General features: G+C 35.3%; 1 protein-coding gene and 1 pseudogene across 13 annotated transcripts in view; one reads left to right on the top strand and one right to left on the bottom strand.

Moving 5' to 3' along the window:
• Positions 1 to 14609, bottom strand: part of PRPF4B (pre-mRNA processing factor 4B) — a 59567-nt gene that overhangs the window by 39197 nt on the left and 5761 nt on the right. For 12 of the 13 annotated variants that reach the window (XM_023763012.1, XM_023763013.1, XM_023763014.1 and 9 more), the window contains exons 2-4: positions 8178 to 9374; positions 5367 to 5543; positions 937 to 1092 (exon numbers count right to left, since the gene is read on the bottom strand). In XM_023763012.1, the coding sequence (XP_023618780.1) occupies positions 937 to 1092; positions 5367 to 5543; positions 8178 to 9374 (1530 nt within the window). The remainder of the gene's footprint in view (positions 1 to 936; positions 1093 to 5366; positions 5544 to 8177; positions 9375 to 14609) is intronic. The other variant, XM_023763011.1, reaches the window with a different exon arrangement.
• LOC111828051 lies at positions 5814 to 5912 on the top strand (annotated as a pseudogene).

The following is a 14609-nucleotide window of genomic DNA, read 5'->3' as shown; positions in this document are numbered from 1 at the left end:
TACACATATATACATGTCATTAATTTTAAACATCCTTAGATTCCAAAACCATAATTTTATGTTTTAAAAATAAAAACTGAAAAATCCTCCAGTACAAAAAACAGCCGGTCGGTCATTTGTAAATTTGAGCCTAAGTCTTAAACTACCTTACTCTCTTTGTTTCTAAACTGTCTCAGTGCCTGGTTTGAAATCCTGGCAAGTAATTTAACCTTCTGTGTCTCCTTTTTCTCATTTGTTTCATGGCACCAAAATTGGGAACAAAAGGAAGATTCTTAAATTTAAAAAATGTCATCACTGGCTCTGCCATGACCTTAGTATTAGTAAAGTCATTTCACCCCTCTATCTTCAGTGTTCACATCTATAAAACAAGAGGGCTAGGACAAATAAATAAATTGGTACCTTTTCTGGGCCATAGAACCCTTTGAAAGCTATACATCTTTCCCCATCAAAAAGCACATGCAAACATTTACATACAATCTGAAGGGGAATGTAGCCCTATCTCCAAACACTGACCCTGACTAATCCCGACTACCCACTAAAGAACTCCTACAATCTTTATCATCCCTTCCAGTGCAGCCTTTTCTACCCTCTGTAAGAAGCAAACTGGATCCTGAAGGTGTTAAGATCTATGTATAACACTTGTTTCCAATTCAATTTTCTCATCACCTAGCTCTAATCAGGGTTTCTTGATCTTAGCACTGTTGACATTTTGACAATTCATTATGGGGGCTGTTTTTTGTACTGGAGGATGTTGAAGAGTATCCCTGGCCTCTACCTACTGGATGGCCTAAAATGTTTTCAGACATTGCCAAATGGAGAGGCAAATAATTCAGAAGCAAATTAATGAACTCACTTACAATATTCAGGTAGAAAATAAAGATTAAAGTTAAACAGTGTTTCTCTAAAAAGATAATTATGGGAAAATTCCACTCTTACTTATCTTCAGATGAAGATTCTTGCTCAACTTTCATTCCTTCAGAAAGACTTCCTTTAAATTTATCTTCCTTTACTTTGCTTCTGCTCCTACGTCTACGACCACCCCGTGATCGAGACCGCCTTCTCAAACGTGATCTGCTTCTCCGACCTCTGTCCCTATTTGAGAGAAGATGACATATATATATTTTTTCAAAAGCTCAATTTTTCTGTGAATCTAAAACTGTTCTAAAAATAAAGTATTAAAAAAGATTAAAATTTAAAATAACATAGTATCAGAAAAACTGGAATAAACAGCTTAACTGAAAATAACTGAAACATAGCTACCCTACTTACTGACTACACCGGAGCACAGAGAACTACAGGGGTGATAGAAATGTTCTATATTTTGCCCTAGCTGGTTTGGCTCAGTGGATAGAGCCTCGGCCTGTGGACTCAAGGGTCCCAGGTTCGATTCCAGTCAAGGGCATATGCCCTGGTTGCGAGCTAGAAGTTAGAAGTCGGGGTCGTGCAGGAGGCAACCAATCAAAATTCTCTCATCATTGATGCTTCTAACTCTCTCTCCCTCTACTTTTCTCTCTGAAATCAATAAAAATATATTTTAAAAAATGTTTACATCTTGATTATGGTGGTAATACAGCTCTTTGTCAAAACTCATAAAACTGTACACCAAAAAGGGTGAATTTTATTTTATGTAAATGATGCTTCAATAAACCTGATTTTTAAAAAGAGAGCTGCTGATAAGGTATGGGAAGGATAAATATGATAAAATTCCAAGTTTAATTAATATGGCCCTCAGATATTTTTATAAATACCTAAAGGTATAATGCCTCATATTAAACAAACATAAACTATTATAGTTCAAACATTAAGGGTATAATTTATGTTAGAAAGATGTGGCACTCCAAGCACACAAAGGTGTGAGTCTATAAAGGATCAGCAAACTCCCTGTTAATCACATCTAACCACCATGTTTATCTCAAATCTCTTCAGAAACCTCACCAAAAGGGCAGTAAAAGGAACAATTAAAAAGAAAATCTTCAGGCTAAGAAATTGTGAGAGACATGACAGCTGAGATGCCAACAAAATCTTGAAATGTGCAAATCAAAAAGAGTAGTTACAAAAAAAAAAAAAAGTAGTTACAGATCAGATCTAAATATTAGTCCAATAGGAATGGACAAGGTAAAAAAGAAACAAGTCAATGTATGCCACAAAACCCCAGAAAGCCTCAAGAATTAGAGATACTATGTCCTCTGAAGGATAAAACTTGAGATAAAAGATAAAAATAATTGTTTGAAAGCCTTTAGGAACACCTTAATTCTGTCTAGTCCCCTTCCTGACTCAGCAGAAAATGCCACTCCCCACTTCACATTCTGGCAGAATACTTAAGATTTTTTTATTATAGAGGTGCTAAGACTTATTTTATAGAGCAGTGCTGGTTGTAAAAACTGGCCCAAGGTACAGGAGAGACACTCTACTGAAAACAGGATTAAAGGCAAGTTGACATTATGAAGGACCAAAACTTCAGGGTAGCCACATCCACCCTCTTCAGCAGGAGATGAGAGGATTCTGGGAAACTCACACACCCAAAAGAAAAGATACATAGTTGTTGATATGATCAAGTCCCCACTTCATCACCCTCAAGAGATACCCACTAATCCACAAGTTGCACATTGTCAAAATGGAAGAAAGCTTCTGTTCAGCAGTGCCTAACTTTCAAATCAGAACAGGCAGCAAGGAAAGATCCAGCTATCTGAGCACATTGATTGGTTGCCTCCCTAATGTGCCCCTACCGGGGCTGGGGAACCTGCAACTGAGATATGTGCCCTGGATCAGAAATCAAAATTTCGACCCTTAGGTCCAGAGGACAAGGCTCTAACCCAGTGATGGCGAACCTTTTGAGCTCGGCGTGTCAGCATTTTGAAAAACCCTAACTTAACTCTGGTGCCGTGTCACATATAGACATTTTTTGATATTTGCAACCATAGTAAAACAGAGACTTATATTTTTGATATTTATTTTATATATTTAAATGCCATTTAACAAAGAAAAATCAACCAAAAAAATGAGTTCGCGTGTCACCTCTGACACGCATGTCATAGATTCGTAATCACTGCTCTAACCACTGGGCAAATGGGCCAAGGCCAAAACATGTTTTATTTTTATTTTTTTTTCAAAACATGTTTTAATCAACTGTTTATGTTATCGATAAGGCTTCCAGCCAAGAGTAGAATATTAGTAGTTAAGTTTTTGGAGAACAGAAATTTATACGTGAATTATCTATGCCCCTAACACCCATGTTGATCAAGAGTCAACTGTATAGGTAAGAGAAGACTATAAAGAACAAAAAACTCCACAAAAATTCATTATTATCTTTGATATTAGAGGCACTATTTCCATAAAACAAAAGTAAAATGTTATATAAAAAAAATTAAACAGCCAACAAGATCTTAGAAATAGATAGATAGATAGATATATATATAGATATATATATATATGGGCTTGGTGGGGGGGATCAGTACCTTGGTTGCGGGCACATCCCCAGTGGGAGGTGTGCAGGAGGCAGCTGATCAATGTTTCTCTCTCATTGATGTTTCTAACTCTCTATCTCTCTCCCTTCCTCTCTGTAAAAAATCAATAAAATATATTTAAAAAACAAACAAACAAACAAAAAAACCTAACATCAGAATAGGACTTAACAGCAATATTGGAAACTAGAAAACAGCAGAATAACAATTTCAAAATTCTTTTTTTTTCAGAGTAATAAAAAACAATATCAAAATTCTAAGAAAAAATGACATCAACCTAGAATTTTATCCCTTGACATATCAGCAATGAGAATAAAGGACATTTTTTAGAGACATAGACCCCAAAATATAAGTCTTTTCCACATACTTTTCTCAGGAAGCTCCTGGAGATTCATTTCCAAAGCAAAGGGGTAAAACATGAGTAGACACTGGATACAGGAAATGGAATCACAACACAAAAAGAAAAACAAAGGAACACCAAAAGGAGAAGAAGACAAATTCCACAATGATAACTGCATAAGGAGGCCTATCAGCAGTCAGTTTGGAGCCAGAAGGCTGGAAGCATTAGAATGAAGGTCCTCTCCTCCCCCAACTATTTGCTCAGCAAGGAACAATATGCTTATGATCATAATATTGATTATATCTGGAAGCATACAGAAAGGTGATGAAATCAGGCAGAAGAGAAACATGTGAGATTAAAAACAAACTGTCCAAAGTAGGAAATCGATAGATAATGTGGCAATAACTTAAAAAAGTGTAAACATACACATGCTTAGACAAAGCATTTCTACTTTAGGAATCTAGGATACAAAATACTCAGAGATATGTAAAGATATATCCAGTTGTTGCAATATAAGCTTCTGGTGCACTATCTCTTTAAATGTTATTCTTGTATTAGTTCAATTAAAAATGTTAAAGATTAAATAGATCCAGAGAAATAGAAGCATGGAACAGCCTGTGGAATCTCAAAGGGAAGGTGGGGGAGGGTGGGTGGGTGGGTGGAGAGAGATCAACCAAAGAACTTGCATGCATATATGCTTAACCCATGGATGCAGACAACAGGGTGGTGATGGCTTGGGGTGGGGGTTGGGGGCTGGAGGTGGGCTAGAAAAGGTCAATGGGGGATAAAAGGGGACATATGTAATACTTTCACCAATGAAGATTTTTTTTAAATGTTAAAAGATTGGCAAATGAACAATCATTTATGCTTTAGGTTAAAGTATTTAATGTATATGTGTTATTTTAAATGGATTCCCTGCTTTAAAAGCCAACCTTTTCGATTAAACAACTAACTACTGACTACATTGCTTCATATAAAATGATTTCTACTACGGTAAATTAAATAGGTTTTTGCCCAAAGAGTCTTTCATGCCTACTGAGGATATCATCTTGAGGCCATGTTCTTAAGGTGATCAAATACAAGTTAACAGAAAAATAAGTACAGAACTGTAAGACAGACAGAAAACTGGGCTACCTATTTATTATTCTATGATTTATCCTGCTAGTTAAAAATAAACACACCTAATCCTAGCTCATTTAATATTTATCTCTTAAAAAAAATAAAAAATGTCCTACTTTTAAAAGATTGAGTTTTTAATGAACACTGATTTATTTAAATTTAAAGGAAAACTATATTAAACATTCAGAGCAGCGGTTCTCAACCTGTGGGTCTCGACCCCTTTGGGGGTCGAATGACCCTTCCACAGGGGTCACCTAAGACCATCGGAAAACACATAATTACATATTGTTTTTGTGATTAATCACTATGCTTTAATTATGTTCAATTTGTGACAATGAAATTGGGGGTCACCACAACATGAGGAACTGTATTAAAGGGTCGCGGCATAAGGAAGGTTGAGAACCACTGATTCAGAGTTTAATGAAACAAAAGGGTAACATCTTTACCTTCTCCGAGGGGACCTGCTTCTTCTTCTAGGAGACCTGCTCCGCCTGAGTGGGGAGCGAGACCTCCTTCTAATGGGAGATCTACTTGCTCTTCTTCGGGATGGAGACCACCTACTAATCGGGCTGGCATCTTTTGATCTCTCGCGTCTACTGAGGATATCGTCACGAGGTCGTGTTCTTAAGGGCACCAAATACAAGTAAATAGGAAAATGAATTAAGTCAAAATAAATGAATTTCATCTACATGTAATGGACATCTTTAAAAAGGGAACGCTATTACAGTGATTTTTTAAAAATCATTTTTTGTACTTTTAGGTATTATTCTAATTTTCTATCATTAATGTTTATATAACTTTTAGAATCATGCAAAAATATTATTGTGAAAAAAATTCTATCTTTCCAAAATGTTTATTAAAATGAAGACAACCTTTAAAAATAAATATTCACAGTGCTTGGTTTGGCAACACATACATTAAAACTGGAACTGAAATCAGCATGACCCCTACATAAGGATGACATGCAAATTCATAAAGTGTTCCATATTTTTTAATATAAATAAATAAAAACAAATGCTCATAAACTTAAAAAGAAAAAGAAATGGCATACTTTACTAAAGATATTAAACAAAAATTAACATGTTTCGTAACAAAATTTAAATTCAAATGATTATAATGATATCTGGGTGTTATGATAGGCACACACACAAAAAGACCATTTACTCTGGTCTCAGAATTTGAAGAATTATTAAAGATTATTCTTAAGGTTAAAGCCACTGACTCCAATTCCAGATAAATAATTTAAAACTTCCCCAAGTGAGTGATAATATTCCATTTCCTAAGTTTAAAGACTTTTATTTCTAAATTTTGACATTTTTGCAATTAAGAGTCTTATTTTTAATATATCAATTACATATAATAGCATCTTACAATCAACACCAACCTTAGAGCAAAGAAAATATAAAAAGGGCAGTCCATCTAGTCATGGAAGTATATATTGGTATAAATTTCCTACAAGGAAATTCAGCAATAATTTTCTAAAATGTATAAATGTACATAACCATAGACTTTGCAGTTTCATGTCTGTGAATTTATTCTACAAAGAAACCTCACACATAACCCATGGATATCTTTGCATACAATCATGAAAAACTGTAATCAACCTAAATTTTCATTAGTATCAAGTGAAATGCATAAGTAAATGGAACAACAAATCGATGTTTCTCCCTTTCTCTCTCGCTAAAGAAAAAAAAAATCAACCAATTTAAAAAATTTTAAAAGATCTGTATGTATTAACAGAGAAGTGTTTGATATAAAAAGCAAATCACTGTTAACATGAATAGTATGACTCCATTTTTGTAAGAAAAAACATTAATATAATTGTATGGGCATAGAAAAAGGGCTAGAAAGATTCCTCTTAGGAGTAGCAATGGAAAAAGAGAGAGGGAAAGAATTTATATGCTTCTGCATTTTTTGAATTTCTCTTTAATTAATATTTCTTCTGTAATTAAAAAAATATTTGTTTTAAAAAATTCAACTCTAGTCCTTAATAAATTCTTCAAAATATCGTTCACAAACTGAAAGCAAATTGACGGAGACCAGGATCATTAACTTTACATAACAAATCAGTAACACTAACAACGGCCTCAATGCAAGAAAGCTAATGGGGCCATTTCATTACAATGTAACTTAGAAGTAAAGAGTCAAGAGTATCTCTTTAAAATAGAGCTCTTTAAAAAAAGCATTATTGAAATTTCTTGAAAAATATGATAAACTGAGTCTAGCTTTTTTATTTAAACACATAGATAGTAAATGTTAATATGTAATAATAAATGAACAGGAATTCATATCCTTACACAGAATAAGCCAATATTCCCTTAAGTGAAACTTGGCCGATAATTTCACATGCCTAATCACTGAATATAAAGATAGCTAAAAATCTGTTTCTAAAGTACTTTAGAGTAGTCTAAACAATTCCCCAACCCCTCCCTTCCAAAATCCTTTCTGTGTCTTAACTATTTATTACTTCTATAATCCTAGTAAGTAGGATCAATCTATTTTTTTCCCTGGTAAATAGGATCAATCTATTTTTTCCATTTATAAATTAAGCATGACAGTCACTTTCCTGAGAGAATCACGAGAATTTGAGAAAAGAACTGATGGATCGAATGTATTATACAAATATGAATTATTTTCATTATTATTAGTAGTAAAAAATAGTTTCTTATACCATTCTTCCTAAACTTAAGGGGATGTTGTTGTTTTTTGCAACAGATTATAAATATTTAAATTAACAAAAAAAAATTTCCACTTTCAATTTCATTGTGTTTGGGGGCCAAAAGCAATTATAGTTTCAATTAATATTGTTAGAACTCAAAATCATGCCAATTCAAGAGAATAGACAGATCACAAACCTTAAAACTGATACCTCTTTTTTTAACTTTTTAAAGTTGAAAATTTCAGCCTATATTGTCCAATGAAGTAATAATCCCCTCTAGGAAGTATACTCCCTCCCCATAAATGGGTATACAGAGCTGTCAATTTACTTGGATTTAAAGGAATGAGTCTGCAAGTTAGATACTAAATTAAGAACTTGAAAACATAAAGGTTTCTATCATCAAGTTCAGTATTTATAAATTGTCCACAACCAAGATACACAATGACAAAAGTACAAATGTAAATACAGTAAATGGAATGGATTATACCTAAAACTATAAAACTCATTACTATCTCATCTTTCATTGTCACAAATTCTAGTTTCTCCTTTAAAATTTGGTGCATTGGTAAAAAGCACTAACATTTTGAAAACAAGTTACCTTGGGGAAGAAAGTCGTCTCCTTTCTGGTTCTCTTCGTTTTCTTTCCAAGGATCGGCTCTTAGCTCTTCTACCGGGAGACAGAGTTCGAGAAGGTGACTTGCTCTGCTTAGACCTTCTATCATTTAAAAGTGGAGATCTACTTCTTCTGGATTTATCACGTTGTTTTGGAGACAAACTTCTTCTTTTAGGACTACGACCAGGTCTTCTACTGGGTGACCTATTTTCTTTCCCAGAAGAAGCATCTTTAGAGGGAGATTTAATTGGCTTCTTTTCTTTATCAGTTTCAGACCGTTTTGATTTTCTCTCTTTGGACCGTGACCTTCTGTCTTTGGATTTACCTCTTAAATCAACTGGGGATCTGGATTTTTTGCCTCGATCACGACTTCTTTCATTTATAACTGGGGATTTTTTTCTATCTTTTGACTTACTTTTATCTTCAATCTTAACCTTGTCATCAGTAGGAGATCTGGCCTTCCCAATTTTCTCTTGAGATCGCCTTCTAAGGGTAGGAGATTTTGATTTTCTTGCTTGATCTTGAGACTTACTTCTTTTGGATGGACTTTTAGACTTTTTCCTCTCCTTTGATTTGCTCCTAGTTGTCTTCTCTTTAACTATTTCAACACCTCCCTTACTTTTCTTTTTATCAGACCTATGTCTAGTCCGTTCTTTGGATCTGCTTTTACTTCGCTTTTTTGTACTATTTTTATTGTCCATAAGTTCAAGTTTCCCCTTGGTAGTGGAAGATCTAGTACTAGACCTATTTCCATTTCTTGCCTTTTCATGAATTTCCCCCTCTTCTTCAGAGCCAGATTCATAACCTTGTAATATGAGCCCCATCCCTGACTGGACCTTTCCTTCCATTAACTCATTATCAAGTTCAGCTTTAATCAAGGCTCTCTGTTTTTCCAAGTCTTCCAGCAACGCTAAATCATCAAGTTTAGTTCTTTTTGCTGGAGACAAACCTTCTTTGTCAGAAGCATCTATAACTTCTTTTCTTTTGTGTTTCTTATGTTTATGCTTATGTTTATGTTTTTTATCCTTGTCTTCTTCTAAGGAATGTTTATGTTTCTTATGTTTACTTCTGTGTTTATGCTTCTTTTTTTTGTGACGACTGTGCTTATTTTGAGATTGGTCTTCTGATACTTCACCATTTTCTTCATGTATACTCTTTTCAGAATTATCAGCATCTTCCATCCTATAATGTATCAAACACATTTTAAAATCATATAATTTATCAAGCATTCATGATCATAACAAAATAATGATAAAATACATTTCAATCGAATACACAAAAGAATGCCCCATTTTCTTTTATTAAACACATAGACCTATTTGGGAGACTAATCTCTTTTTCCACTTTAAATTCAGAAGCATACTTAAAAAAAAAATCTCTGGGGCCAATATTGAGCATACCCAAAATAGCACTCCATCATGTGCACTGGTGGCTGATGTTGATAGTATAAATACACCTTCCACGTGTTAAAACTTCATAGTAAACTAACCAGGAGTTACAGACTCTTGACCTGTAGCAGCCACTGAGAATCATGTCATTGAGCCATATCAAAGGGTCTTTTGCAGGTTAATAATAGTTCAAATCAATAATAGTTCAAAATCAGCAATTTCACATGGTCTAACCCAGTATTTGCTCAGCTAAGTTTCAAATGAAGAGATTATTTTCCAAAAATATGTTCAGTGGCTTTTGTACTTAATTGTTTGAGCTATGCTCAGTTAAAGAATTTATGATTCTAAATTATTTGGCTAAATCCATGCTGTTCAGTATTCCCAGGTAAAACACAGGCTACGACAACAACATTTAAATTTACCCTTTAAAGTCACTCCATACTGTATTATCACATCCTAGAATGAGATCAAAACAAGACTGTAATTTATCTGAATTAATGAACTCATACTATTTTTGGAGGAAAATAGGAATTATTTTGTCAAAATCCTTCTAATTATACACTCCTGTACTTTCAGTAAGTTTATCAAATAGCTCCTTGCAAGTTATGAATAAATCTATTCATTCAATCTCTTTTACCATTTTTTAAAGATCACCTATACTTAAATGTAGATATTAAGGTGGGTAGCAGGAAAACAAAAGATGTACAAGACCAATACCTGCCTTCCTCAAGAAAATGATAGTCCAGAGGAAAACAAAGTGTAATGATAATTACACAAATAAGGGCATTGTGGGATAATGACATGAATAAAGGAACACTAAAGGAACACCTAAAATCATTTTGAAAATGGTCAAGGGAAGTATCTTGAATGAAATTACAGAAAAAACCCCAAGCTATTTGTTAAGCAGGTACTTTGGGTAGAATAAGAAATGTTTATTGGGAAGGTACATGAGTTGGAAGTAACACTGCAACATTCTCCTAAAGAATGAGTAAAAAATTAACCAGAAGGAGAAAGAGGTACTTTAGGGTGAAAAAAAAAGTGAAAAGGGGGATAGTTATATATAGCCAACTGTAAGCAGATCAGTGCTGTCAGGGCATCAAACATGTGGAAGTAAATGGTCTAATGAAAGTTAAGATCTCAGTGGACCAATTCCAGATGACAAGATATAGCATGAGATTCTGGGAGGGAGTGGCTGAGATACAGTTATAGGCTCACTGTAATCAAAGGCCTAGGAACTGCAAGGTAAGGTTGTTGGATGGATGGTCTGTAATGACCTTGTCATTATGGCAGGGTTGAAGAAGAGTCTGACCTTCCAGCCAAGTCTGTGCTCAATAAAGGACACACTGGAGTTTGCTTGAAAAGTTTTCAATGAACAACAAGGGGGGTGCAGAATATGGAGAACATAACTACCACATGGCAAGTACTTTGAATTTTTTAGGTGTCAGATTGCCAATATCCATTTCTGGTACTATAGACTCTGGGAAATAAAAAAAATATTAAAATAGAGCTGCAGAGGAAGCTGTGTCTTCTAGTGAGAGTCAGGTTTTAGTTTGAGCTTACTTCTAATAGGGTATGAGAAGATAGAATAAATATAGTAGTGTTCTCTGGATCTTCAAATGTTCTCAAAAGACTTGGAAAAAGAAAGTGTAATATCTTTGTATTAAAACAAACAAACATAAAAACATAGCTTGATTGTGGAGGAGGGAAAAATCACAAAACTAGAAAATAGGTTACACCTTTGTATAAGGCTACACCCTCCTATAGGCAATCCTTGCCCAGAAATCTTTCATGCCAAAATCCATGTGAGATATATGAACCTTGACTCACAGGGGGAAAAGTCTGAGACAAATTGAATTAGGCTAATTCAAGATATGGGGATAGGTATGGAGAACCTTTTAAAAGGTTGAGAATGATTTTCAGGTAAAACACTAAGTGCTCAAAGTATAAAATTCAGATCAAGCTACTAGTAACTGAAGACCCTTTAAGTAAAGAAGAATAGTTGGATGGTTAGGCAGTTTCCACAGACAAACTACCTGGATTCAAATCCTGGGTTCAACTTACTAGTTGTGCAGACTTAGGCAAGTTTAAGATTTCTCTGGTCTGTAGGCACCTCATGTATAAAGTGGAAAAATTATAAAAATAATAGCATCTACCCCTAAGCTTGTTGTGAAGATTGCACAGGGCAATAGATGTTAAGGTTTACAACAATGCCTAGCACAAACCAAGTGCCAAAAAAGTAAGCTGTTATTATTGTTCAGATACTGGATAAATAAATATATTTACTCATCATGACACTGGAGCTGGCAGGACTAATACTAAGAATGTTATTTTAAGGAATACTATCAAAGATCATGGATGCTCGAGTCAAACTATCTTATTAAAATGTCATCTCCAACATGACACACCTAGTATATATAACCTTAGGCAAGTTACTTCTGTGCCTCAGTTTCCTCAATTGTAAAAACTGGGGAAATAATAGTATTGACAAATCAGAGATTTGTCTTGGCAATGGTTCACACAAAGTACTCAAGAAATATTGTCTCTCCATATGTCTCCAAGACAGATGAGATATTAAAGTTCAAGGGACTTAAGGAATGTGCCTAAGGTCACACAGCAAGCTAACAAGAAGGCTGGTATTACATTCCAAATTAGTCAAGAGCTCTTCCTTATGATGGATGCTTTTAAAATGAGAGCGTTATCACTACTCTGCATGACACTTGATTGTTGCCTCCTACTCCATTCAGAGTCAAAACTAAAATTCTTTACAAGGCCTCAAAAAATCTGCCCAACTTCAATATTTTGAACCTATTACTTTCCTCTCACACTCATCCACTTCAGCTACACTGCTCTCCTTGAACAGGTATATCTCAGGGCCTTGGTACTTGTACTTACTGTTTCTTCTGCCTAGAATGCTTTCTCCAGTTGTATATATTGCTGGTTCTTTTGCCAACCTCAATTCTTTGTGCAAATTATATTTCCTCAGTTAAGTTTCCCTGATCAATTCATTTTAATCGCAACACCCACCCTACCACACATATATTGCCTTTCTTTGCTTAATTTTTCTCCAAGTTGCCACAACCTAATATAATTCTGTTGGTCTCTTCCTATTATAACACAAACCCTATGAGAGCAAAATTTTAATGTTTAATCCACTGCTCTATCCCTAAGACCTATACTATCTAACTTATAGAAGGTACTCAATAAGTACTTGTTCCATCTATTAAATGATCCTATATAATAAAAAGGTAATATGCAAATCAAATGGCAGAACTATCGGTTGCTATGATGCGCACTAACCACCAGGGCGCAGACACTCAAGGCAGGAGCTGCCCCCTAGTGGTCAGTGCACTTCCACAGGGGGAGCGCTCCTCAGCTAGAAGCTGGGCTCATGGTTGGCGAGTGCAGCGGCGGTGGCGTGAGCCTCTCCAGGGTCCCAGACTGCAAGAGGGCGCAGGCCAGGCTTAGGGACAGCCCTCCTACCCCAGTGCACAAATGTCATGCACTGGGCCTCTAGTTTATATAGAATAACATATAAAAACTGTATTCAATACACTACAGATGGTTTATACTGGCTATACCAGTGATGGCGAACCTTTTGAGCTCAGCGTGTCAGCATTTTGAAAAACCCTAACTTAACTCTGATGCTGTGTCACATAGTCACATATAGAAATTTTTTGATATTTGCAACCATAGTAAAACAAAGATTTATATTTTTTATATTTATTTTATATATTTAAGTGCCATTTAACATATTTATTTTATATATTTAAATGCCATTTAACAAAGAAAAATCAACCAAAAAAAATGAGTTCGCGTGTCACCTCTGACACGTGTGTCATAGGTTCGCCATCACTGGGCTATACCATACTCTTGCCTTTGACAGCACTTTGTTCTTGCTCAGGTATATTTCCAGTGCTTCACAGTACACATACCTATTTCTTGAATGCAGTACCCTAAATGATTTAATCACCTCCCTCACCAAGAAAAACCTGCTCTTTGAACCTTTTTCTAAAGCTTTCTGTAATTTACAAGTCTGCCAAGTTTCATTCAAAATTCTTAAGAATTTACCAAAAGCTTTTCTAGCTCCTAATGCTTCTGAGAATCAGGATGTACATCATGATACCCAGTGTTTGAGAGTCATTCCCATGAGTGACACCGTTTCTATTGTAATTTAATGTTATCTCAAGAAATGATTAGGTTACTGATAAAAATGCTACAAGCATCTTAGGGTCAGCTAGGTTAACCTTAATAATCCTAGAGTTCTCCCACACTGGAATTAGGCATAGAGCAGACATTTACCCTCCTCAGTTGATCTCTAAGGCAAATTTTATAGAAAATAATAATTGCAGTCTGACGAGGTAAATCAGGAAAACTTGAACTCAACAAGTCAATGGCATATTACATATAATGACCTTGTGCTAAGGCAGCTAATTTAGGATCATCATTAACAACTTTCTTCTAAAGCTTTAGGGAAAGGTTTCTTGTAAGGTAATAGTATCATCACAAGAAGGGTGAATACGCCTGACCGGTGTGGCTCAGTGGATAGAGCGTCGGCCTGCGGACTGAAGGGTCCCGGGTTCAATTTTATAGAAAATAATAATTGCAGTCTGACGAGGTAAATCAGGAAAACTTGAACTCAACAAGTCAACAGCTGATTGTTGTTTCTCTCTCATCAATGTTTCTAACTCTCTATCCCTCTCCCTTCCTCTCTGTAAAAAATCAATAAAATATATTTCTTGTAAGGTAATAGTATCATCACAAGAAGGGTGAATACAGTAAGTAAAATATTCTGAGAGCTAGAGACCACACTCACATAACTTTTACTATAGTATATTGTTATAACTAGAGGCCTGGTGCATGAATTTGTGCATGGGTGGGGTCCGGCCGGCCCACCCCAATCAGGACTGATCTGACCTGGCTAGCTGGGAGGAGGGGACACAGGAGGTTGGCCGACCCCACCCTCTGGTCAAACTCCTGGTTGAGGGGACAATTTGCATATTAGCCTTTTATTATAAAGGACTGTTCTATT

This window comes from Myotis lucifugus, unplaced genomic scaffold, assembly GCF_000147115.1.
Source record: "Myotis lucifugus unplaced genomic scaffold, Myoluc2.0 scaffold_272, whole genome shotgun sequence".
In the NCBI taxonomy this organism is placed as follows: domain Eukaryota; kingdom Metazoa; phylum Chordata; class Mammalia; order Chiroptera; family Vespertilionidae; genus Myotis; species Myotis lucifugus.
The sequence above is the reverse complement of the archived record's forward strand: the minus strand, read 5'-3'. Positions and strand labels throughout refer to the sequence as shown.